At 42.1% G+C, this 25,396-nt stretch overlaps 1 protein-coding gene across 1 annotated transcript in view; it reads left to right on the forward strand.

Annotated features, from left to right (window-relative positions):
• LOC124622422 (venom carboxylesterase-6-like) overlaps nucleotides 1–10,870 on the forward strand; it is an 86,210-nt gene extending 75,340 nt beyond the window's left edge. Inside the window, exon 10 of the mRNA XM_047148115.1 lies at nucleotides 10,529–10,870. Within this exon, the coding sequence (XP_047004071.1) occupies nucleotides 10,529–10,676 (148 nt within the window). The 3' untranslated portion in view covers nucleotides 10,677–10,870. The remainder of the gene's footprint in view (nucleotides 1–10,528) is intronic.
• Nucleotides 10,871–25,396: the final 14,526 nt, after the last annotated feature.

Raw genomic sequence — 25,396 nt, forward strand, 5'->3', positions numbered from 1 at the left:
TCTCATCGCTGAAGACGACACGTCTCCATTCGTCCCTCCATTCACGCCTGTCGCGACACCACTGGAGGCGGGCTGCACGATGTTGGGGCGTGAGCGGAAGACGGCCTAACGGTGTGCGGGACCGTAGCCCAGCTTCATGGAGACGGTTGCGAATGGTCCTCGCCGATACCCCAGGAGCAACAGTGTCCCTAATTTGCTGGGAAGTGGCGGTGCGGTCCCCTATGGCACTGCGTAGGATCCTACGATCTTGGCGTGCATCCGTGCGTCGCTGCGGTCCGGTCCCAGGTCGACGGGCACGTGCACCTTCCGCCGACCACTGGCGACAACATCGATGTACTGTGGAGACCTCACGCCCCACGTGTTGAGCAATTCGGCGGTACGTCCACCCGGCCTCCCGCATGCCCACTATACGCCCTTGCTCAAAGTCCGTCAACTGCACATACGGTTCACGTCCACGCTGTCGCGGCATGTTACCAGTGTTAAAGACTGCGATGGAGCTCCGTATGCCACGGCAAACTGGCTGACACTGACGGCGGCGGTGCACAAATGCTGCGCAGCTAGCGCCATTCGACGGCCAACACCGCGGTTCCTGGTGTGTCCGCTGTGCCGTGCGTGTGATCATTGCTTGTACAGCCCTCTCGCAGTGTCCGGAGCAAGTATGGTGGGTCTGACACACCGGTGTCAATGTGTTCTTTTTTCCATTTCCAGGAGTGTATTAAAAGATCAAAATACAGAAGTCTCCCTCATTTACATTTAATATTACAGACTGAATTTCTAACTAAAAAAATATCGTCAGCGTAATGGCTGACCAAATGCTGCTAGGGAAAGACAGCTCCCCGCAATAAGAAGTTCTGAAATAGAGTTATTAATTACAATTAATGGTGGCTATTGTTGAAGGTGCTCACTACTTCAATAACCAACACTTTCTAATAACAATTGGAATATATTCTGATACCTTACATACGACTTACATTAAATATCAGACTGTGAGACGATGGCGGCCTTCCGCTAGACGAAGCGAGCTAGGAAAAGAAATCCAACCCCAAAAAAATTATCTCTGTTCTTCTTCATCTACATTACACAGATACTATAAACAAAAGGCTATTTGTTCAACGCATCGCTGGTTGCGAGCTTTACAGATAATAAACTACACTTTTTAGTATTTGATATTCATCGCGCCCATGGACACAGTCTTTCAGCAATTTATAGTTCACACCTCACTGTTTTTAGCACACAAAAAGCCCTTTTAATTTTTCTCGAAATGTCAATTTATGTGAAATTCCGTAACAGGTTATATACAGGGGGCTCCGTCAGTCCTGACCACCACAAACAGCCTTTAGTTCTGAAACAAAATAAAATAGGTATCAAAGCAAATGGTGAACTACCAGTTGGACATAAAGTCTTTCATTGCTTTTCTCGTGGTCTCGTTCGTTACAAAGATGTGAGCAACAATTCATCTTTTTAAATAACACTCCATATTTTTATTCGGTAATCCAGTTACTCTCCTCAATGCCTGTTTAGCAACGTGTCTCAGAGCAGCTTCCTCCTCTACTATTAGCTCACAGTGCAGCAGCATAGGACAACACAAGGAAAATGATGATCGATCATTCAGTCAACTGTCTTCAGTTGAAGACTTATGCGAGCACAATTTACGCGGGAACAGAGATGAGGGTAGAAATGCTACTCATTTGTGGAGAATGTGCGTTAACAGCACAGTAGCTGCAATAATGATTTCTTATTTACAATACGGGTGCATGTGGTACAGTACTTTTAAACGATGGGTTGCATTTCTACCTCCAGTTCGTTGGTGTACGTTGTATTCAAACACAAAAACTCGAGACAGTAGAGAGAATGACTGGTGTGCATTTGAAAGCTGCCATCTTCTGTTTCCGCAGCACTCAAGCCAAAACTTAAGCAGTTTGTAACTGTTTATAACCGTTATTCCGACGGAACCTATTAAACACACATCAATATTCATTATGGAACAATGACATGTAACATTCACAGGCCAGTCCTAAACAGATTCTTGAATAACGAGAAGTAATGATTACCAAATACCATAAAAAAGATAGGCGACTTAGTGAATTCAAAGTTTAAGAACTTTTTGCAAGTGTGGTAGAAATCGCCTCGTAGGAGGTCATCCGTGCAATGCACATGTTGTGCAATTTGCATAATCTGAAAACTCTGAACATTGGTTCAATACAAAAGCCCAGAGCTCTGAACATAAAACGAATTATTGTTGGGTGAGATCTGATCTGTAGCGTATGCTGACTGCACTGCTGTATTTACCATCAGTCTGCTGCATGATTACTTAATCAAAAACGCTGAAAATCATGTAACACATAAAAATACAATAATATATAATAACATAGCGCTGGGAAATATGCAAGATATTGGTGTGTGTGAGGTGCAGTTAAACATTGGATAGCGAGCTTACATAAGAACACTGTCACGGAAAAAAACGAGGAAAGTTTCGGGAAGACAGGCACATTAATACCATATTTGCTAATAAATTGCTGTACTAGTAGAAACTCTCTACATGTGTGGGCGGCCATTATCTTGTTGAAATCTAAGTCCAGGATGGCTTACCTGCCGCCAAAATTTATGACTTTGCATTTTCCGTCGATACCTCTATGGATTTCAGTTTGTGGCCAATTTGCATAAACTCTTCCAAGGTGGATCGTGTTTTTTGTGTGTGTGTATGTGTGTCAGAGTTTATATCCAGCAGCCACTCATGTAAAGAGAACGTGCGAACTCGCCTGACACAGTGCAACATTCGCTGCCTCGTTTCGGTTGGCATTCTGAACTGAAATGGTCTCGAAACCTAGCGGGTCTCAAATGTTTAGCCGTGAGGTTGATTTGCAGGAGAGCGCCATTACCGTCTTCTGTCTGACTTCCTCTTCATTTCCAAGTATGTGTTACATCCAACGTCATTCATGGTCCGTTGTATGTATGGTATCCTTGGTCGCCCCGCCGATTCCTTCCCTCAATAGCTCCTTCTGCTACTGTTCCAGTGATGATGTAGTGTAGTAGGATTTGCCCTACAAGTTTGTCTCTTATTGTTTGGATGTGGCTCCACAGATATGTGGTTTCCTGTACTCTTCTAAGCACTTCTTCTTTTGTTACTTTGTCTCTCCAGCTGATCTTCATCGTCCTTCTATAGTACCACATCTCCAGGGCCTCTAGCAGTCGCTTCTCTTCTCTTCCAACTGTCCAAGTTTCACATCCGTATAGGGCCACACTCCAAACGAAAGCTTTCATGATACGTTTCCCTATTTCCAGACTGATGTTCTTGCTGGTCAGTAAGATATCCTCCGATCAAATGCAGTTTTGGCATTTTGTATTCTGCTCGCAATTTCTTTCCGGCTTCTACCATCCCTTTTGATTTTGCTTCCCAGGTAATTAAATTCCTCTATCACTTCCAGCTCCTCTCTTCCAATTCTCATTCTCAGTGGTTCTGCTCCTGTACTGCATACCATCGCTCTAGTCTTTTTCTTGTTCATTCTCATTCCGTGCTAATTGCATAGCATCCTTTCCATTGTTCTGAGGACTTCCTGTAGATCTTTTGTCTCCGTGACTATAGCAATATCATCTGCATGGCGTAGCACGTCTATCTTCTGCCCATTAATTTTGATCCCCGCCTCAGTAGTTTCTCGAACTTGGTCTATAGGTTCCTGGATGTAAGCGTTGAATATAAGAGGAGAGAGAGCACATCCTTGTCTTACCTCTTTACTAGTATTTGCTTCTTGTTCCTGTAGACTGTTCCTAATCATTGCCACCTCTGAACATCTGTTGCCAGATAACGTTACCAAAAGCCTTTTCCAGGTCTACAAAGGCAATATAAGTGGGTTTACTTTTCTGTAATTGCTTTTCGAATAGGAGCCTCAGTGTCAGAATCGTTTCTCTTGTTCCCAATCCCCTGCTGGAACCAAACTGATCTTCACTCAGCATATCCTCCACTTTCTCTTCAATTATCTTCAGAACTATTTTTATGAGAATTTTTGATACATGTGATATTAGGCTTAAAGTTCGGTTGTTGTTGCTGTCTTCAGTCCTGAGACTGGTTTGATGCAGCTCTCCATGCTACTCTAAACTGTGCAAGCTTCTTCCAGTACTTACCGCAACCTGCATCTTTCTGAATCTGCTTAGTGTATTCATCTCTTGGTCTCCCTCTACGATTTTTACCCTCCACGCTGCCCTCAAATGCTAAATTTGTGATCCCTTGATGCCTCAGAACATGTCCTACCAACCGGTCCCTTCATCTTGTCAAGTTGTGCCACAAACTCCTCTTCTCCCCAATTCTATTCAATGCCTCCTCATTAGTTATGTGATCTACCCATCTAATCTTCAGCATTCTTCTGTAGCACCACAGTTCGAATTCTTCTATTCTCTTCTTGTCTAAACTATTTATCGTCCATGTTTCACTTCGATACATGTCTACACTCCATACAAATACTTTCAGAAACGACTTCCTGACACTTAAAAATCTATACTCGATGTTGACAAATGTCTCTTCTTCAGAAACGCTTTCCTTCCCATTGCCAGTCGACATTTTATATCCTCTCTACTTCGACCATTATCACTTATTTTGCTCCCCAAATAGCAAAACTCCTTTACTACTTTAAGTGTCTCATTTCCTAATGTAATACCCTCAGCATCACCCGACTTAATTCGACTTCATTCCATTATCCTCGGTTTGCTTTTGTTGAAGTTCATCTTATATCCTCGTTTCAAGACACAGTCCATTCCGTTCAACTGCTCTTCTAAGTCCTTTGCTGTCTCTGACAGAATTACAATGTCATCGGCGGACCTCAAAGTTTTTATTTCTTCTCCATGGATTTTAATACTTACTCCGAATTTTTCTTTTGTTTCCTTTACTGCTTGCTCAATATACAGATTGAATAACATCGGGGATAGGCTACAACCCTGTCTCACTCCCTTCGCAACCACTGCTTCCCTTTCATGTCCCTCGACTCTTATAACTGCCATCTGGTTTCTGTACAAATTGTAAATAGCCTTTCGCTCCCTGTATTTTACCTCTGCCACCTTTAGATTTAGAAGGAGAGTATTCCAGTCAACATTGTACTATTCACATTTTGTAGCTGCTGCCTTCTTTGGTACAAGAACAATGATACATTTCTTGAAGTCTGTCGGTGTCTGTCCTGCGTTATAGAGGGACCTAATAAGCTTAAGCAGCATCGTTTCCAAGCTGTCACCAGCATTCTTTATTAGTTCTGCAGGGATGTCATCAATACCCGTTGCTTTGTTCTCCCATAGTTCTTTTAGAGATTTATGAAATTTTTCTTACAGAATGTCATCTTCCTTGTCATCTTTGTCTAATTGCTCTTCTCTTTCTTTTATTTCCTCCGAAAGAGGTGTTCCGGCATACAACTCCTCTATGTATTCCTTCCATCTCTTCACCATGTCTTCAACAAAGAGCATTTTCCCTTCTTTATTTTCCATTTTGCCTGAGAGTGCTGTTTTACGTTTCTTAAACATTGATTTGCCGTTCTGTAGGCTAAATCAGTTCTTCCGTATGCATATTTTCTTACACTTCCCTGCACATTTCCTCAAGAAAATTTTCTTTTGCTTTCTTATCTTCTCTATTGACTAAATTCCTTAGTCTTCTACATTCAGCTTTTCCTTGTTGAGCAGTTACATTTTTGTATAATCTCTTGCTTTCTAAAAGCTCAATAATATCTGCTGTAATCCATTTCCTCTTGGTTTTGGTTTTAGTTTTTCTAGCTATCTTTTCTGCTGCTTTGTATATATCGGATTTAATTTGGTCCCAGTCTTCATTTACTCCGCCACGTTGAAAATTTTTGCTAGGTTCTCTGTTTCGTGAGCATAGGCCTTGGCCAGTCCGTCAGTTTTCAGTTTTTCTGTTTCCATTTAAGTTTTAATAACTTCTTCATCAAATGTTTGAATCTGAGTGAACTTTTCATCAGGACCAGGTTATGATCACTACCTATGTCTGCAGCTGGATACCTCCTGCAATCTTTTACCTGGTTCCTGAAACGTGCTTCTTCTAGAATGTAATCAATCTGTTGTCCCTCTGGTCTCCTGGGGCCAACCATGTGTATCTTCTTCGGCTGTGATGTTGTAAAAGTGTGTTTGCAACAACTAATTGGTGCCTGGAGCAGAACTCGATTAGTTGATCTCCTCTTTCATTTCCTCTTCCAAGTCCATATTTGCAACAATTCCTTCCTCTGGTTCTTCACCCACAACCGCATTCCAGTCCCCCGTGACAAAATCAGGATGTCATCTCCCTTAACATTTCTCATCGCATTACTTATTTCTTCGTATATTTCGTCAACGACTGCATCTTATTCTTTGGATGTTGGCACGTATATATGTATTATCACAGTGTCCTTTGGTTTAGTTTCAAGTTTGACTAGTATTATTCGAAAGCTATATTGCACATATCCCTTGACACGTGAGCCATAGTTTTTCCTCAAAATTATTCCAACTTCCCTCATTCTTGGTCTATCTTGGTCAGTTCCGGTGTGGATGACTCTGTGTTCTCCAGGCCAGAAATCACCTGGTTGGGGCCATCTCATCTCCGATATGCCTAGGATATCGATTTCCAGTCATTCCTTTTCAAGTTTTACATTTTCTAGCTTGCTACACTGTAGCAGTGTTCTCACATTCCAAGTTGCTATGTTGAAATCGGGATTCTTTTCCTTCACCTTATCTGTACCTTCGGTAAACCACAACCGGAGTTTCGATTAGGGGACTATTTTATCTCCGGAAAATTTTACAGAAGATACTGACATGGTTTACTGCTGATGTTTGGAATAACCGTAGTTCTTTAATGAGATGGTTTCCTGTTGTCTTCCACATCCTATGACGTTGATCACCAGCTGGTTCTTCCGCCTTTGGAAGTGATTTCTCATTTCCAGAGCAAGAGGGTGCCCTGCCCACAAATGCTGGGATGATGACTTATCCCACACATCCCTCGGCCTCTGTCTACGTTATTCATCACATGAAGTGACGTTGCCCACTCTGTACCGCGTGGACGTGTAGATCAGGAGTTTCCCTTCATCGGGTCTAGGAACTTAACGGCATTTCCTAGTCCCCTCCAGTACTTTAGAAAGCGATACGTGGTTGCCTTACTCATTTCAGATTGTCGCCTCGATTGTAATGCACCGGTATTCAACCATCACAGCCTTTGCTTTGTCGTTCAAGAGAGGTAATATGAAACTTCATTTTTCGTCACTAGCATTTGACCACACTGGAAGTGTTTGCACGACCTCACCACTGCCTGATATGAAAATTGATTACCGAACGGTACTCATTTTGCGGCGTTTTGTTTCGGATCTTCCAGCTTCATGCTACTGAAATGCGGTATGAGGGTTGGAATGTGTACAGATACTATATACATGTCATGACAGAACTTACATCGTATTCCATGAAGTTTTGGGGTTGCAGCCGGATAACGCACGGACTTCTTGCCACGATATTTCGGCAGACAACCATTCATCCATCTCGAGGTGAGCGCTTATCAATGGAGACTGCTAGTTCACATCCTAACTTCATATCAAATATTGTGCCCTTCTCTGTTCGGCAAAGGACGATCTGGTATTGCAGAGGGTTGTAGTCTGCACAATACCTTGAAAGTGTGGCAAAGCCTGCATTGGTCTGGCAACGCTCACAAATTTGTGAAAGATGCGTTGGACATTGTCACCACACACACCTTTCGCAGCCCAGTTAAGTCAGACGTAGCTGAGCATTCTATCTCCACAGGGAATTCCATTTTTTTCCTTTACTGTTATTTGAACACCTTTACAGAAGGAGGGCTGGCGGCAGCATCCTACACCGCTCTTCAGCCACAGGTTTGACAATGAAAAAATATATAGAAGACACAGAAAAAACTGAACAAAGTGGCCGGCAAAAAGCAGTAGACACAGAGAACAAGAAACACGAAGCCGTTCACACTCGAAAAAGACACACTAAAAACTGTCAGCACGGCGCACAAACACTGATGACTTCGACGGCACAGGTGAACGTAGGAGCGTGACGGCGAAGAGCACTAAACACAAACACGATGGCACATGTACGAGAAACTGATGGCGATGATCTCTGGCGCTTGAATGTCAGCGTAACGTGTGCTAATCCAGGGACCTGCCAAGAGGGGAAGAAGGGTGTGGGGGAGGGAGAGGAGAGAGCAAAGATGCCAATGGCAGAGGAGGTGGTAGGAGGTATGGGGGTAGGGGAAGCCTGGGGGAGGAGTGGGGAGAAAGGGAGGAGGGAGGGAAGGGGTAGAGAAGGGAGAGAGGGTGCCCATAGGAACAAACATAGGAAGAGGGAGGGAGGATCAAAGTTGGCATGAGGGGTAGATGGAGGTGAGGAGGGCATCATCGGGGGGGGGGGGGGGGGATCTGGTGGAAGCCACCTTGGGGGAAGGTATGGAGAGTGGAGAGATGGAGAGCAAGTGGGACGTGGAAATACAGTCGCGGCAGCGGACGGGTGTAGGAGAGGATGGGAGAGACCATCGGGTGAAGGGGATCTAGTTTACGGGAGGTGTATGGGAGCCGTATCTGTTTGAAGAAGTGGAGGAGGTGGGGGAACGGAATAAGGTCGTAGGAATTCCATGGATTATTCTGTCGCTTAAATCTTGGCATCGACGTGATTCTTCTGGGATCACTGGAAGTAGATACATCTCGCACAAGATCTTATTAATCGCGATGGCGGCTTTCAGCTGGATAAGACGTGGGAGCCGGTGATCTCTTTGATTTCTTCAGAAAGAGAACACTTTATTACTAAAAACAGTTTAGCGACAGTTAATTTTATCAGTTTTGACGTCTGTATCTTATCTCCTCGAGAGCACATTCCGACAGAGAGCGCGCATGCAGTACCAAAATTACGTATGTGCCTGCTCGCTATAGCCGGAGCAATATTCGAAGAAGATACGGAACTCGACAGAGGTCTGCCTTTGCTCCAGTTTTTGGCAAGAAGATAGCGACATGATCTAACAATTTCCAGTGGTAAACACTCCCGAAGATGGGTGAATGCTTGTCAGCCGAAATATCGTGACCATAAGTCGACGTTATCCGGTTTTCAGTCCCAAAACTTCATACAATACTCTTTGTGCCTGGAAAATTTCAAGAACCACAACTTGGCTCGTTTCCATTAAGGACACCTGAGAAATTATTTGTTGAAAAAAGGGCACTTGCTGACGAACATTGTGATTACCGCTGCAGACTCTGACATCCTATAAGACAATGAACGTTCAGTGACTACACAAGAGGACTATAGTTGTTCGATGAACACTTCAGGCTTATTGAATCTGCTTATTTAGCTGCCAAAAGTTAGTGACCTCTAAACTGTTGAGCACTTGCACCACTAATTTGTGTAAGGTGATGTAATGCATTCAGAAAGCTACAGCATAGTGATTTAACAGGAACAATAATTTCACGCATACGCTCGTACCCAAAATCAAAAATAACAAACATCTCGTCATTAATCACTGAATTTTTAAGTATCGCTATACCTAATAAGGAACTGCATGGTAGCATATGAACTGCCTAACACATTACAAAGGGTGCTAAATCAGTGTCTCGCCTGCTACACAAAAATGTATTATTCTTGGTTTATGCGACACGACTAATTAGTCAGATCACATTATCTGTGAGATCCCCACAACGTTACAAATGATGAGGATGGTAAGACAAAAATTCTGGTGGTCATTCATAGACACACATGTTGCAAAATTGGCTGATACGATCACGAGCCATCACATCTCTACGTCACATATGTGAGGGCTCTTCAATATAAAATTATCATTTTTTGTGGTCATAATTTCCTGCGGAGGAATTTAATCTTATGATATTCGGTTAGCTTAATGTATAATAAACGCGCTGTACTAGTTTCATTGTTGGTATGCTTGGTTCTCGACTGTGAGAGGCGGGCAAACTGCAGCGTGCGCCTACCGCAGCAGCAGGTGTGCGAGATTGCAGAGCCGCATATTGTTGATGTTGTTAATGAAGGTCCTACAAAAAACAACGTAATTGCATCCTTTACCATCCCCATAGTCCGGATATAGCCGCTGGTGACTCTTTTATATTCCTTAACCTGAAGAAATAGCTTCGTATCTGGCAGTTTCCTTCTTAAGAAGTAGTAATTAGAGCTGGCGGTGGCGATTCTGAAGGATCTTACAAAAAAAAATTGTAATATGCCTGTGCACGCTGTCTGAAACCCTGGGACTAGTACTTTAAATTCGTATGAGACTAATTTTAGTAGGACACCCAACGTTATGAGGTTGGGTAAAGGTATGTATGTTTCAAAAAATTTATGATCATTCTTTATTGAACTTCCCTCGTAGTATTTTATGGAGGTCACGGAGCGAGCGGGCCACTGCCCTAAAAGAGAATGAACGTGATCTGCGGTGCAAATAATTCACCTCATAATTATAGTTTTACAATATTGGATCTTTTTCTGTGCTATACTTTTAATATAATTAACCTGACAAAGACGTGACTTTGTGAACCAATGATTCATCATGGAAACCATCAATCATGTATTGCAGGGATCCAAATGCTGGCAATGACAGTGTTAGGTGGGAGCCATTCAGCGTGTCGTCGCCAAACTTCTTGCACATCACTGAAGAGTACAGTCTGGAGCAGAACAAGGATAAGGAGCGGATGGACTTCTGGCACGAGAACATTCCCATGTGAAACTGCGTTCGGTTGGCGAAGGAGGACGACCTTCTGACTACAGTGTGTCGTAAAATTTCTACAAGACGTCTAAGAACTGCGAAATTCATAAGTTAAATGCTGGTATAGTTACTACACAAATTCTGTATTGTCTACTGATGTTTTGTATTACATTTTTATGTGGGAAATACAAGATCCAGTTTGATGACTAGTTACTCACTCTTCCTCACTTAACGACAGACGTTGAAGTAATCTTAATAACACATAGATACACTTTCTTCGAAAATATTCTGGTGTAAGACCAATCGAATGATCTTCAACTGGTATACAGTAGGTACTAATACACGTCATCAAGAGTGGATTGGCCATTGCTAGACGTACATCGAAATCCAAAGTAGTAGTAAAGCATAGTAGCATACCCCCACCTGCACTGGATTGATGCAACTTAAACTTTATAGATAAACCGAAATAAATTCATACAGCACAACCAAAATTGTGTAGGATACAGTACAGAGAGTGTTTCTCAACCACTGGAACGTCTAAATAAGTGCGCAATTACATTGCAGATGTATTATGAATTGGAGAGGGATCCTACATAACTCACTTTGCCTGATAATGATTTCGTCACATAATATAGCGTTTATTGTGTGATAGGTAGTAACCGAGTCATCCAAATATATCTCAAGGTCAGGCATAATGAGTATATCATTTAAAACATTCAGAAAGACATCAGGTCAACCAATATGTCTTTCCTACACTTTCCTGAATTCACAGAAAGCTCTAATTTTCCACTGTCTACATGTTTCTAAATTCTGTGAATGGAATTCATCAACTAGTGCCTCTTTCATCCCGTAAAATTTTCAGAGAGCACTGAACCATCTTGTCATCTACCCTCAAGAGAGCTACAGTTTAAACTATAATATATTAGCAACGTTCTCCAATACATCTAAATTACTGAAAAAGTATTATCAAAAACTCTCCACTTTTTTCCCATCGCCAGTAAATGTTACCATGTTTTCGTATACTGACGACTTCTCTCAAATGTGATTCCTCTAACGAGAGGTGTGGTTTTCCTGCATCTCTATTCCGCTTTTCTTAATATTAAAGATTTGTCAACGATCTGTCTAACTGTATCTGTCTCCTACATTTTTCGACTCAAGAGAATAAACTCACAAGCCAAAGAGCTCTGGTTAGTAATTTCTTTCTCCTTACTTTCTGGACTACAGAGATAGCTCTTGCCTTCCTGTCGTTTCCAGCTCCTTTTACATCTCGTATGTTTTCACAGACGTCAATCCACGCGTATTTTTTCTTCCTTTTATAATCTCCTCAGAAATATTTCTGGAAGGTCGAGAAGCATGCGTGGCTCTTTTAAAGAGTACAGTGTAAGACGTGGCGGTGGTAGGTAATTTCACTGACTTCGATCATTTCAGGGTTCATCTCAGAGTTCTTAGCTTCTGGAATCATGATAGTTGATTAATATAAGAAAGAAGGTTAGAACATAATTAGTATGTATTCGGTCTGTTATTTAAGATCTGTTGGTCCAAACCGCATTGTGATCTGACAAGGATCGTGCGATATTCCACATTTGGTTAAACGCTGGATTCAGAATTTGCTGTAGCGTGTGAAGGAGGAAGGAATCTACTGTCGCACTTTGTGTCGGTAGAGTACCCGGCAATGACAAGTCACAATGGCGGGGGTTCGGAGCGCGGCGACGGAAAAGTTTTTGGAAACCTGGCTTAGGAATACGAAGGACAAGAACTAATAGTTGACGCAGTTTGTGGAGTAGACTCACCTTAGAATCAAGCAGGAGGATCCATGACAGGCCTTGAAGCCTGAGAAAGGAAACATAGTCCATCCACAAATTACGTTTTTTATGAGTTGGCATGAAAGGAAAATATAATTTCAAGTAGCATTCTGAAAGAGTTTACACAGGAAAAACTGATGGAGTGCACTATATTGTCAAAAGGAAAAATATTATTTATGTTGCTTGTCTGATGTCACAGTAGTCCAAAATGTTATAAATAGGGGTGACAAACCATTGTATAAAAGGAAAGCTGAGGTAGGACCTGAGTCAAATAGGAGATCCACCTCAGCTGCGAAATAAGCTTTCTATTTGTTCGTTGTATGCCTACAAAATCTGTATACGTACATTCATATAAGCAGTGCTTTTAGTTGGTGTCGTTAAAGTATGTTTTGATATTTACATTATATACAGCTTTAGATGAAGGTAGTGTATTGAACAAAACTTGTGTCACATAATACATCATTCAACCTAATGTCGGTAAGTTGATGTTGAATATCTAGTTTTATATTTTCTCAGTGTTGTTAATATAGCATCACTCACGACCAGGCGCGGCTCGTGGTTTCTATACTGGGGAAGGCTGCGGCATTTATCGATCAGAGCCAACATAGACCTCAGGTTATGCTACAGATTAGTCTGACACAAACAACTAAGAATTCAGGTGGATGGGGTGGGCAGATCACTCTCTACCCATAATTTTACGTACTGTATCTTCTATAATCAGATATTAAATATCATTAGAAGCTAATTTCTAGTTAAAATCTTTGGGTAAGTGTTTTTATACGTCATCATTACATTTTCTGACACTTTGCAGCAAATCATATGGAAAGACGAATTTCGGAGAGATCTTTAATGCGGGTCTGGATGCACAAAGTTCTTTCACTTTCATTCTATGGCCGTGTTCCAAGTTTTTACCTATTAAATTGCACACTGAATTCATATTGCGCTTGTTTCACACTCGCAGTATGTCGCAGATATTCACCAGCAAGTAAACTCACTAAAATCTTGCAAAATATACTCCGAAAAAGAAGCTTGCTAATATTACACGGTACAACAAAAGCAGTCAGCCTCAGCAAGCAAGGAAAGTAAAGTAACGGGACAAATATCGCGCGGTTTGTCCTCTAACCACTTAGGAAACTCTCGCTAGATGGCAGTACTGGTATGTTACTGTAGTGTAGTGCACTCTGGCGGGATATTTGCAAACTTATTCTAAATGTGGATAAAATAGCCAATGGCTGAAACAAAACAACAATGTAAAACGTTATCAAAACAATAATACTAAACGTCGATTAATGATGCATCGAAGTGTAGTAGAGATGTGCAGAGACAGAGATTGGATAGCGAAGTTTCGGCCACTCTACATTCCTTTATTACATAGATAGTGGAACCTGAAAAATGTGTAGTGGTTGGTATGACACCCTTAGGCTGCAAGCTCTGAGACTTCGGGTCGCCCATAAAAAGCAGTACAATGTAGGAGCTACGCCCCAAACCGCTACTAAAGTGCGCGTCATTTATATTGGCGGCCGAGTTTAGATTCGTTCTGCGCATCTGACGTCACAAAACACAGTCAGCCAATGAACAGAGAACGACGTTGCCAGATCTCGACTGCAGTGCAGAGCATGGACGAGTGTCTTCAGTTTTAGAAACGTTCAGTCATAAATAAAGTAATAGAACAAAAGCAATGTCTTGATAGCAGACATTCTTTTATAGTAAGTTTGGAAAAAGCATTCTTTATACCAATTGCTTCATATTCTATTAATTAATTAAACCAAACAAGCAATAAGACTCCTAGTTCAGGCGATAGCAAGGAAAGGTGTTTGTATCAATCTCACGAACCGCTTTTTCGCAATAAAGAACAGCGGCAATTGTTCATTTCCTATTGTACACTCCTGGAAATGGAAAAAAGAACACATTGACACCGGTGTGTCAGACCCACCATACTTGCTCCGGACACTGCGAGAGGGCTGTACAAGCAATGATCACACGCACGGGACAGCGGACACACCAAGAACCGCGATGTTGGCCGTCGAATGGCGCTAGCTGCGCAGCATTTGTGCACCGCCGCCGTCAGTGTCAGCCAGTTTGCCGTGGCATACGGAGCTCCATCGCAGTCTTTAACACTGGTAGCATGCCGCGACAGCGTGGACGTGAACCGTATGTGCAGTTGACGGACTTTGAGCGAGGGCGTATACTGGGCATGCGGGAGGCCGGGTGGACGTACCGCCGAATTGCTCAACACGTGGGGCGTGAGGTCTCCACAGTACATCGATGTTGTCGCCAGTGGTCGGCGGAAGGTGCACGTGCCCGTCGACCTGGGACCGGACCGCAGCGACGCACGGATGCACGCCAAGACCGTAGGATGCTACGCAGTGCCGTAGGGGACCGCACCGCCACTTCCCAGCAAATTAGGGACACTGTTGCTCCTGGGGTATCGGCGAGGACCATTCGCAACCGTCTCCATGAAGCTGGGCTACGGTCCCGCACACCGTTAGGCCGTCTTCCGCTCACGCCCCAACATCGTGCAGCCCTCCTCCAGTGGTGTCGCGACAGGCGTGAATGGAGGGACGAATGGAGACGTGTCGTCTTCAGCGATGAGAGTCGCTTCTGCCTTGGTGCCAATGATGGTCGTATGCGTGTTTGGCGCCGTGCAGGTGAGCGCCACAATCAGGACTGCATACGACCGAGGCACACAGGGCCAACACCCGGCATCATGGTGTTGGGAGCGATCTCCTACACTGGCCGTACACCACTGGTGATCGTCGAGGGGACACTGAATAGTGCACGGTACATCCAAACCGTCATCGAACCCATCGTTCTACCATTCCTAGACCGGCAAGGGAACTTGCTGTTCCAACAGGACAATGCACGTCCGCATGTATCCCGTGCCACCCATCGTGCTCTAGAAGGTGTAAGTCAACTACCCTGGCCAGCAAGATCTCCGGATCTGTCCGGCATTGAGCATGTTTGGGACTGGATGAAGCGTCGTCTCACGCGGTCTGCACGTCCAGCACGAACGCTGGTCCAACTGAGGCGCCAGGTGGAAATGGCATGGCAAGCCGTTCCACAGGACTACATCCAGCATCTCTACGATCGTCTCCATGGGAGAATAGCAGCCTGCATTGCTGCGAAAGGTGGATATACACTGTACTAGTGCCGACATTGTGCATGCTCTGTTGCCTGAGGCTATGTGCCTGTGGTTCTGTCAGTGTGATCATGTGATGTATCTGACCCCAGGAATGTGTCAATAAAGTTTCCCCTTCCTGGGACAATGAATTAACGGTGTTCTTATTTCAATTTCCAGGAGTGTACTTCGATGAAGCATGAGTAATTCATAGTTATACCAACAGTGTTTGTCAGTATTTTTCGTGACGTGTTATAGCCCTCACAGGGTAGTGCAGTAAAATGAGCCGCCATAGCGTAACGGTGAAAGTGTTGGACTGCTACGCAAAAGGTTGTGAGTTCAAACTTTCTGCAATGCTTTATATTTTCATTATTTGAAAACAATATCGAAGTGTCTTATCTTACCTCACGAATTAAATTCGTTTGAATGTAATTTTTTGAAATTTCTAGTGCTTTGTCTCTTCATTAACCCTTTCGCTGCTGCAGACACGTGCTCCCCGCATTCCGCGCTGTGCGGGATTTTGTCATCACTGCACTGCTCGCCTGTGCAGACACATGGTGATTCCACTGCTTTGACACACTTATCATTCGATTTCACGAAAACTATTTGGACCAAAATTTGATTTTCACACTTCTTCTTGACTGGTACCTTCCCCCCTTAAATGACTTAATTTTGTTTCGATGTTCTGTAACAAGTAAACCGTATTGTTACACATGTATTTTATTTGGTGAGCGTGGGACTGAAGAAGAATGGACGTCAGGCACTCTCGGGGTGTGTACGACAATAGTTTGAAAGGAGAAAATAAGAAAAGCCCAGGAACACCTGAATTCAAGACAGCACCTTCAGAATCAAAATAGTTATCAGTTGTTGGGTCATGGACTAACTGAACAGTCAATCTAGGATGAAGACAAACTTCTAGCCACAAAACATAATGCAATTGCGCAATAAATTGGATTAGTAATTAAGAAACTTATTGATGTCTGTTTCTTGGGCAAGCAAGGGCTTGCGTTCAAAGGACACTTTAAAGATGAAAGTTCCGGTAACAGAGGCAATTACGTTGAATTACTAGACCCTTTATATAGAGACGAACACTTTAATCGTGATCACTTGCCGAGCACTTCTGGGTTCAAAGGAAAATCAAGCACAATTAAAAATGAATTAATTGAATCGGTTACCAATTTAAATCAAGATTGCATTAAAGAAGCGTTAGAGTCGTATGATTTCGTCGGAGTGCCATAAGATGGAAAGTTGGATGTTTCTTGTTAGCTACAGATGAGTATTATCCTCAGGTTTTGTACACAAGGCGGTCCCATAGTCAGATTTATTGGCTTTCACAGTGTTTCTAGTGACAAAACTGCCCAGAGTTTATCAGTAATTGTACTCAATGCACTTGATATTTTGCGAATTACTGACAAAATATTGAGCCAAACGTATGATGAAGCCTCAGTATCGGCAGATAAACGTGGAAGTGTCCAAAATGTTGCTGAACAAAACGTCTGTGACCTATGTTTTTTGTACTGTTTGGCTCATGGACTTAATCTAGTGCTGTGACGTTGTTCTAAAAATATCAAAACAGTTAAGCTTTCCATTTACAATCTTGTAACATTCTATTCATTGTTTAGCAAGAGCTTAAGGAGAATTAAACTCTTAGAAAATAAAGGATTCAGAAAGCGTCCATCATGCACTGCATGCTGGAATTTCAGTTAGCGATATGTTCAGACAATATATCTTAAATATTGACATTTTCCAAAATTCACCAGAAATGATGAAGATTGGAATGCAGAGTTGTTCAACAGTGCTTCCGGCTTCAGTAGCATTCTTAATAAAACTCAATTCCTTATCCTGCTTTGTCTTTATAAAGAAACAGTTGTATCTGTTGACCATATCTACGCACTTCTACACAAAATCTTATGAGATTTTAGATAATATGAAACTGCAAACGGAAATGCGTTTTGTAGATTTTCAGAATATTCCGTTTATGGAGTTGCTCCACAAGACTCACTTCAGAAATCTAATTCCCAACAATGAAATTCAGCGGGCTTCTCACAACTCACACATTCTTCAACAAAGAACGACTGGAAAATGAGTTAGTACACATTTACGTTGCCAAAAACGAATACTTACCATACACCTTCTGACATTCGTATGGACAATGATCTTCAAAATATTTGTAAGGTAGTAGTAAACTTTGTCAAATTGATTCTTACAGTTGTTGTCACTACATTTCCTTACGCAAGAAGTATGAGCGTCCTTAAAAGAATAAAAAATAGTCTTCGCAAATCAGTGACATGTCATAGGCTACGATCTATCTGCACAATTATCACAGAGAGAAGATTGGTTAAACAACCTACAAGTGATTAGTAATTTAAAGAAAAATCGAAGCATGTATAAAAATATAAGCCTACCCAAAATTAATCCATTAGCTTCAAGATATTGTGCGATGCGTCGCAGTCAGCGAGATCTTACGTTTTAGTGCACTAAAATTCGAATTGAGACCCTTCAACAACGTAGTGAGGAAGTAAGTCAATCAGCTATCCGAATTATTGTCGGAGGAGAGGTATACAATGTAATAGTGGCATGGAAACTGCGCAGTTTGAATAACGTGTGTGTGTGTGTGTGTGTGTGTGTGTGTGAAATCTTATGGCACTTAACTGCTAAGGTCATCAGGCCCTAAGCTTACACACTACTTAACCTAAATTATAATAAGGACAAACACACACACCCATGCCCGAGGGAGGATTCGAACCTCCGCCGGGCCCAGCCGAACAGTTCATGACTTCAGCGCCCTAGACCGCTGTTTTTTTTTCTTTTTTTTTTGATTATGTTGCATCTGCTCGGGGCGGACGTCGTAAGACATCCATTTAAGTTCGTTGTTGATCTCTTAACTCAGTTTTTTTTATTACAGAGAGCAGCTAACTCTCTGACCGAACATGCTGAACCGCTCAGCTAATCTCGCACGGCTGAATAACGTGAACCGAAGCAAAAAGGTTCACTTCGCAAGGGGCGAAGTGAAGTGAACCTTGACGGGTGTGGAGAAAAGTTGGAATTAAATCTTGATTTATATTTTTCCGTGACCTGAAACACAAGTTGCACATAATAAAGAAATCATTCAAAAAACGTAATAAAAGAATGGCTTCTTTTCCAGTATTCCAAACTTTGTTCAGGCCTTAATCCTGTAGAGAGTATTGGAAGAACTTAGAAGGAAAGGAGAAGCACCATCAACTCAAAAGGAGATCTGAAAACGAAGTTAAGGAAAGAATGGGTTCTTATTGGGTCTCAAGGCACCGCAAGAATCGCTAGAAACGTAAGAGAGCGTTTAAAAGCGGCTACAAAGCACAAGATATATTCCACAAATTGGCAGAGCTCCAGTATTATTCCAATATTCTAGTGCTGTGCTGCGTAATATTGTTTTTGTAAATATTATCTTCCTACGTTACTTTCGAAATTTGGTTTTTCATTTATTCAAATTTCACTAGTTTGTTGAATATGTGTTTGAAAATGAAAACTACTCGAAACGGCGAAGAGATAAACGAAATAGGAAGAAACCAAATATTAATTGCAGTCCCGGATATTATAACGTAGCACATAATCACCCACAGGAAATCTACCGGTCGTGAATCCCCTATCTGCCGCAAGGGGCAGCAGCTCCCTGGAGTGAGCTCCACGAAAGGCAACTAGTGTGGATGCGGCCCGCTAGATGGCTGTGGTGTGCGGATATTGCGTTTTACTCACCGACTCCGCGTTAGCTGGACGCCTTTGATGGCGACATAACGGAAGTTGCAGTGGCGGAGAAGCGGCAGTAACTTGATTTGCGTCCTTCTAGTGAGTCATTGGGCAGAATACATATGATATTTTCGGCAATTTTTCACGACTGCTTGCTACCTTGGATGCAAGTTATCGTCTCCACCGACCATTTCTCACTGGAGGAATGGACTGTTCGTATCTTCCCTATTCTGTTATGTTTCTTTTTACAAGCTCGACTTAATGTTACCCTTTCAAAGGTGTAACAGTCATGGTCCCATCTTTACAGTTGACAAACAGCATTTGAGGAGGGCGGCAGCACTGAAAGAGGCACCAACCAAATCATGACACAAAACGTTTTGGTTGTCTTGGTGATTAGGCACTTCGAAGACTAATGTTTGTCATGCAGTGAACAAGGTAATGTTAACAGTAGGGTACCGGTATAATGCCCCAGAGATACAATTTTCGCAGTCACATTAACGAAGATGCAAATGACTTCACTGATGGCGTTGCCACAGTAAAACTTTGATGTAGGGTGAAAAGTGCAGTTCGCAGTTTGTTTACTGTTTTCACTTCCTTGTCTCATGGGCCTCAGTTTCTCCGCCGTCGATTGTATACGAAATCTGGAACACCGTGGCAATTGTCCCTCTTCAAGGCGCTTCCGTCCGGAACCGCGTGACTGCTACGGTCGCAGGTTCGAATCCTGCCTCGGGCATGGATGTGTGTGATGTCCTTAGGTAAGTTTAGGGGTTAAGTAGTTCTAAGTTCTAGGGCACTGATGACCTCAGATGTTAAGTCCCATAGTGCTCAGAGCCATTTTTGAAGTTATCCCTCAGATTTTAACATCACGAAGTGCTCTAAAAAACTGATCACAAAAGTTTTCTTTCCCCTTTTGCCGTTTTGTGTTGTCTCTGAAGTAGGATGATGGTCTTATAAGAAAATCATCATTTCTCTGGCTTACAGATATAGTATTTCCTTCGTTGCACTTTATTTATGTTATAGAAATGTTAAAACAATGTTTCCTAGAAAAAAGCACCCTTTCAACGAAATTAAATAAGAAGCTTTAGCAGAATCTCATTATTGAGATAAAATACATCCTAAATGAACGCTTAATATTTCTTAATCTATGAAAATGCTGGTCAGTTTCGTTTTCTTCCACAATTTATTTTGGATTTTTATAAAAGTAAATAAGTAGCTTTAACACCGTGTCATTATTAAGATAAAATACATCCTAGATGCACGCTTAATATTTCATAATCTGTTAAAATGCTGGTTAGTTTCGTTTTCTTCCACAATTTATTTGGTCTTTTTATAAAATTAAATAATTAGCTTTAACATTGTCTCACTATTAAGATAAAATACGTCCTACATGCACGCTTAATATTTCATAATCTGTTAAAATGCTGCTTAGTTTCGTTTTATTCCACATTTTATTTGGGCTTTTTATAAAATTAAATAATTAGCTTTATCATCGACTAATTATTAAGATAAAATACGCCCTACATGCACGCTTAATATTTCATAATCTCTTAAAATGCTGGTCAGTTTTGTTTTTTTCCACAACTTATTTTGGCTTTTATGAGATGCAACGAAGAAACATGTACAAGGCAGGTTGTACTTACATCATTTTACAGCAATTAACTTCAATTTGTTCAGCGGATTTTGACTTTTTTATAAATCATATACAGTTAAATAATTTTTTTAAATTTATTGTAAATATAGCAACTATAAAAAGAATGAAACACAACAAAATTAGTATTAATGTCATTTGACACGAAATACATTCTCTACTTGAGGCAGAACATCACGTAGCTAGGTATTTATTTCAAAAAATGGTGATAAAAATAGTGACAAAAGTTGTACAAAACAACAGCGTTTCCTTAGCCGAAAATGACGCGATTTTCTTACTTCTTAATAATTTTCTTTCGAATCAATATCGGGGTCGACTTTCGTGATGTTAACAGATTTTCTTAAATAACTGTAAAATTAGTCATACTTAAGTGAGTTTAATCTGTCGATAGCATTAAGTCCGACTTCTTTTCATGTCATATCAAATCTGAGCTTTTGAACTTCGTTGGTGGTGTTAAGACCACCAACCTCACCCCTTTTTCTATAATTTACTGCCAAGCACCTGATGAAATGTGGGCATCAGGCTTGGACAGGCCATTCTACTGATTTGTAAAAAGAGAGCAGAATCGGTTGAAATGTGGTGGTACAGAAGAGTGCTGACGTTACACAGAGAGATTGGATAATTAATGAAGAGGCACTAATCGATATGGGGAATAAATGTTATGGCACCAATCGACTAATAGAAGGGATCGTTTGATAGAAAACATTCCGAGGTATCAAGGAATCTTCAATGTGGTAATGGAGGGGAGAAAACAGAGAGAATAATCAGTAAAGTCACAGAAGCGCTTGATATGTTTTTTCTGAGCTGAAGACAGACTGCCTTGCATGGAAAAATGGACAGATGATTGAAATCAGTTTGCGAAGTATTTGGTAAGCTACATAAAGTTCTAAAAATGAAGAACCCATGTGTCTGAACAGGTAATTCTTCAGAGCCTGTTTATTAACACTTTGGTTCATACGTGCAGGACATGGACCCAAGAGCTGAGAGCTGCTTAGCGATTTATGGAGAGATGCTTGTTGGAGACAGGATATTTTATAATTTATTATAAATCTTCATGCCCGTAAAAGCGGCGACTCTACCATCTTTACGACGTCAGCAGAGCCAGCATGAATGATCTTCCTAATTTCCGTGTGGTTTAAATACGAAAATTACATGCAGTTTCAAATTTGTTACCTTCGTGAGTACGCGCAAATTTCTGTATGTACAAAATATGTATGCTGTAAATATACTGATAAGCCAAAACATTACGATTACTTACTTAAATACGTGTTGATCGACTTCTGGAACGCAATTCAGCAGTGATTCTGCGTGCCATGGATTCGACAAGGCCTTGTTAGGTGTCCAGAGATTTGTAGCACTTCCCGCAATTTACGGGCGGTTGTTTTTTGTGGGCAGAGATGGTGTCCCATAGCGTCCCAGTTGGGATTTCATCGCATTTTGGTGACCAAGACATCAACGTGAGTTCACTACCATGCTCCTGAAACCATTGCAGCACGATTCTGGCATTGTGTCACGGACAGTTATCCTGCTGGAAGATGGCACTGCCGTTGGGCGAGACGTCAAGCATAAGGGATTACAGATGATCCCTAATAATGTTCACGTAATCCCCAGCTGCCATGGTGCCTCCAATTACTACCGTAGGTCCCAAGGGAGCCCAGGTGAATGTCCCCCGTAACATACACTACTGGCCATTAAAGTTGCTACACCATTCAGATGACGTGCTACAGACGCGACATTTAGCCGACAGGAAGAAGATGCTGTGATATGCAAATGATTAGCTTTTCAGAGTATTCACACAATGTTGGCGCCGGTGGCGACACCTACAACGTGCTGACATGACGAAAGTTTCCAACCGATTTCTCATACACAAACAACAGTTGACCGCCGTTGCCTGGTGAAACATTGTTGTGATGCCTCGTGTAAGGACTTTGATTAAGGTCGGATTGTAGCCTTTCGCGATTGCGGTTTATCGTATCGCGACATTGCTGCTCGCGTTGGTCGAGATTCAATGACTTTTAGCAGAATATGGAATCAGTGGATTCAGGAGGATAATACGGATCGCCGTGCTGGATCCCTACGGCCTCGTATCACTAGCAGTCGAGGTGACAGGCATGTTATCCGCATGGCTGTAACGGATCATGCAGCCACGTCTCGATCCCTGAGTCAACATATATCTGGTCACGACCACCGACCTCGTGTAACAATAAACTGAATTCATCCGACCAGGCGACACGATTCCATTGATCCGTGGTCCAATCTCAATGACCCCGTACCCACGGTAATGATAACTGAAGATGTTGCTGGGTCAACAAGAGAACATGTAGGGGTCCTCTGTTGCAGAACACCATGTTCAACACTGTGGTGTGAACGGTGTGCTCCAAAACACTTATACCTGCTCGAGCACTGTGCTCTGTCTTCAGATCTGCCACAGATCACCGCCTATCCCGCTTTAGATACCGGCTAGCTTCCGATCTATGTTCTGTGATAAAATACGGACGTCCATATTCTTGTCGCCTGCTCGTGGTTTCAGCATTCTTCAACCACATTCCATAGATGCTCACGACAGTAGCACGCGAACAGCTGACCATCTGCGCCGTTTCCGAGATGCTCGCTCCCAGGCACTGGGCCACAACAATTTGGCATTTGTGAAAGTCACTAAGTCGGTAAATTTTGGCATCTGAGCCACGTATCACCGGTACAATGATTCCCCATTTGCCTCTGTTCTCCTCATATACTTCTCTTGTCGCGTCACGTAGCTTCAGAGCCACCAGGCGGCATACAACCTTGTGGTGGGCAAGGTCATTATGTTTTGGGTCGTCAGTGTAAATATGTATGTCGTAAATAGCTCCCTCTTCATATACTACACTCTGAGAGTTGTAAGAGGAATCAAGCCACCACATCTGAATGGTACGGTTGACCTGCGTCAATATTCGTCAGTATTAATGGCGTTAATAACCTGTTACATACTTGACTGATGTGTATTAACGCCCATAAAAGTGGCAGTTGTAATTTTAGTTTTAAATTTACTACATTTTTCTAAAATTATTTTAATAATCATGTATGTTTTATTAAACATGTACGCGTGAACGCCCAGAAAAAGCAGCGGTTTCTTGCCTTTGTTTAGTGATATTAGTGTTTTTTGTGTTACATTGTTTTACATTAGGCTTGATGATGTTTCAAGGAAAGCGATTATCGATAGGGCTTTGAGTCGATCGACAAGAAATGGTTTGCAGTGCGGTTTAATCTTAGAATGTGCCTGATAACAGAGCGCACACGTTAACTGTATACAACCAACTTACTCCTTTTTACGTATGACGGCGGCGCTAGATTTGTAACGTGTGGTGATCGGCTACGAAATGTGAGCTATTACGTTTTAAGCTGAAACAATGTACTACTCTTATTCTCTTTCCACAGTTCTGAAGATCTCGCGCTGATCAAGTGAAACGTGTAAAAAACATGCGAATTGTGGGAGTTTCCCCCGCAGAAAATGATGTGCTCGCTATATAGGAGCAACATCAATGCTTCTAGCTAGAGGACTTCATGTAGAGAAAAGTCTAGAAAACGCTTTTATCCGAGCTTTGGTTGTCAAATGCCTGATGAGGAGGAAAATTGCATTTTATTTTCGAATACCAACTTCAGAAGCAATGATTGATATACTGTGAGAAGCATATGCTATTTTCTGCATCACAATAGAGCAGACATGCTGCGACGAGGAATTGCCGATACTTGTCACTGAGAACAAGTATTTAGAACGTATATTCTACGTTATGATGGTAGTGTAACAGACGAAGAGCTTAGTGGGTGAAACACACATTGTGAATGACGCGCCCTAGTATGTAGGGTGAAGAAAAATTCGCACACTCTGAATTCCGAGCGCGATTCTTCACATACTAGCAGTACAGAATGTCTCTCACAAAATTTCGTCCTGCGCATATTTCGGGCAGTAAATGAAAGTTAAAGATTGTAATCACGTTACGGTAGCTCTTCCTGTTGCGTTTTGGGTTAGCATACAGGAGGTCGAGGGTTCGATTCTGGGAAGAAGCTTATTTGTTTAATTTCCTAAAATTAATCTACGTGGTACAGTATCTGGCGTCTTAATCGTCATACTGCGATTACAGTGGGTCTTCTACAAAACATTTGCGCCTACGTACTACGCACACAGAAATGGAAATACAGTCGTTTTCGTCGGTCAAATGTAAAGAAACCTTTGACATGTCGTGGACGCGAATTATTTCACACCACTGCACCTACCATATTCCAAACGGTTTCGTGTGCAACCTCCGTCAATGGTCCCATTGATTAATAGCAACTATTATTCTTGCCACGTACAGGTTCATTACATTTCGTTAGGGCCTTACGCCACCAGTAGGGCTAGCAAATTATTTGCAAATAATTTCGGTGGGGCCACTGGGTAGGGTACGCAGAAAATAGGTTTGGAATCTAGCAAA

This window comes from Schistocerca americana, chromosome 7 (assembly GCF_021461395.2).
Source record: "Schistocerca americana isolate TAMUIC-IGC-003095 chromosome 7, iqSchAmer2.1, whole genome shotgun sequence".
In the NCBI taxonomy this organism is placed as follows: domain Eukaryota; kingdom Metazoa; phylum Arthropoda; class Insecta; order Orthoptera; family Acrididae; genus Schistocerca; species Schistocerca americana.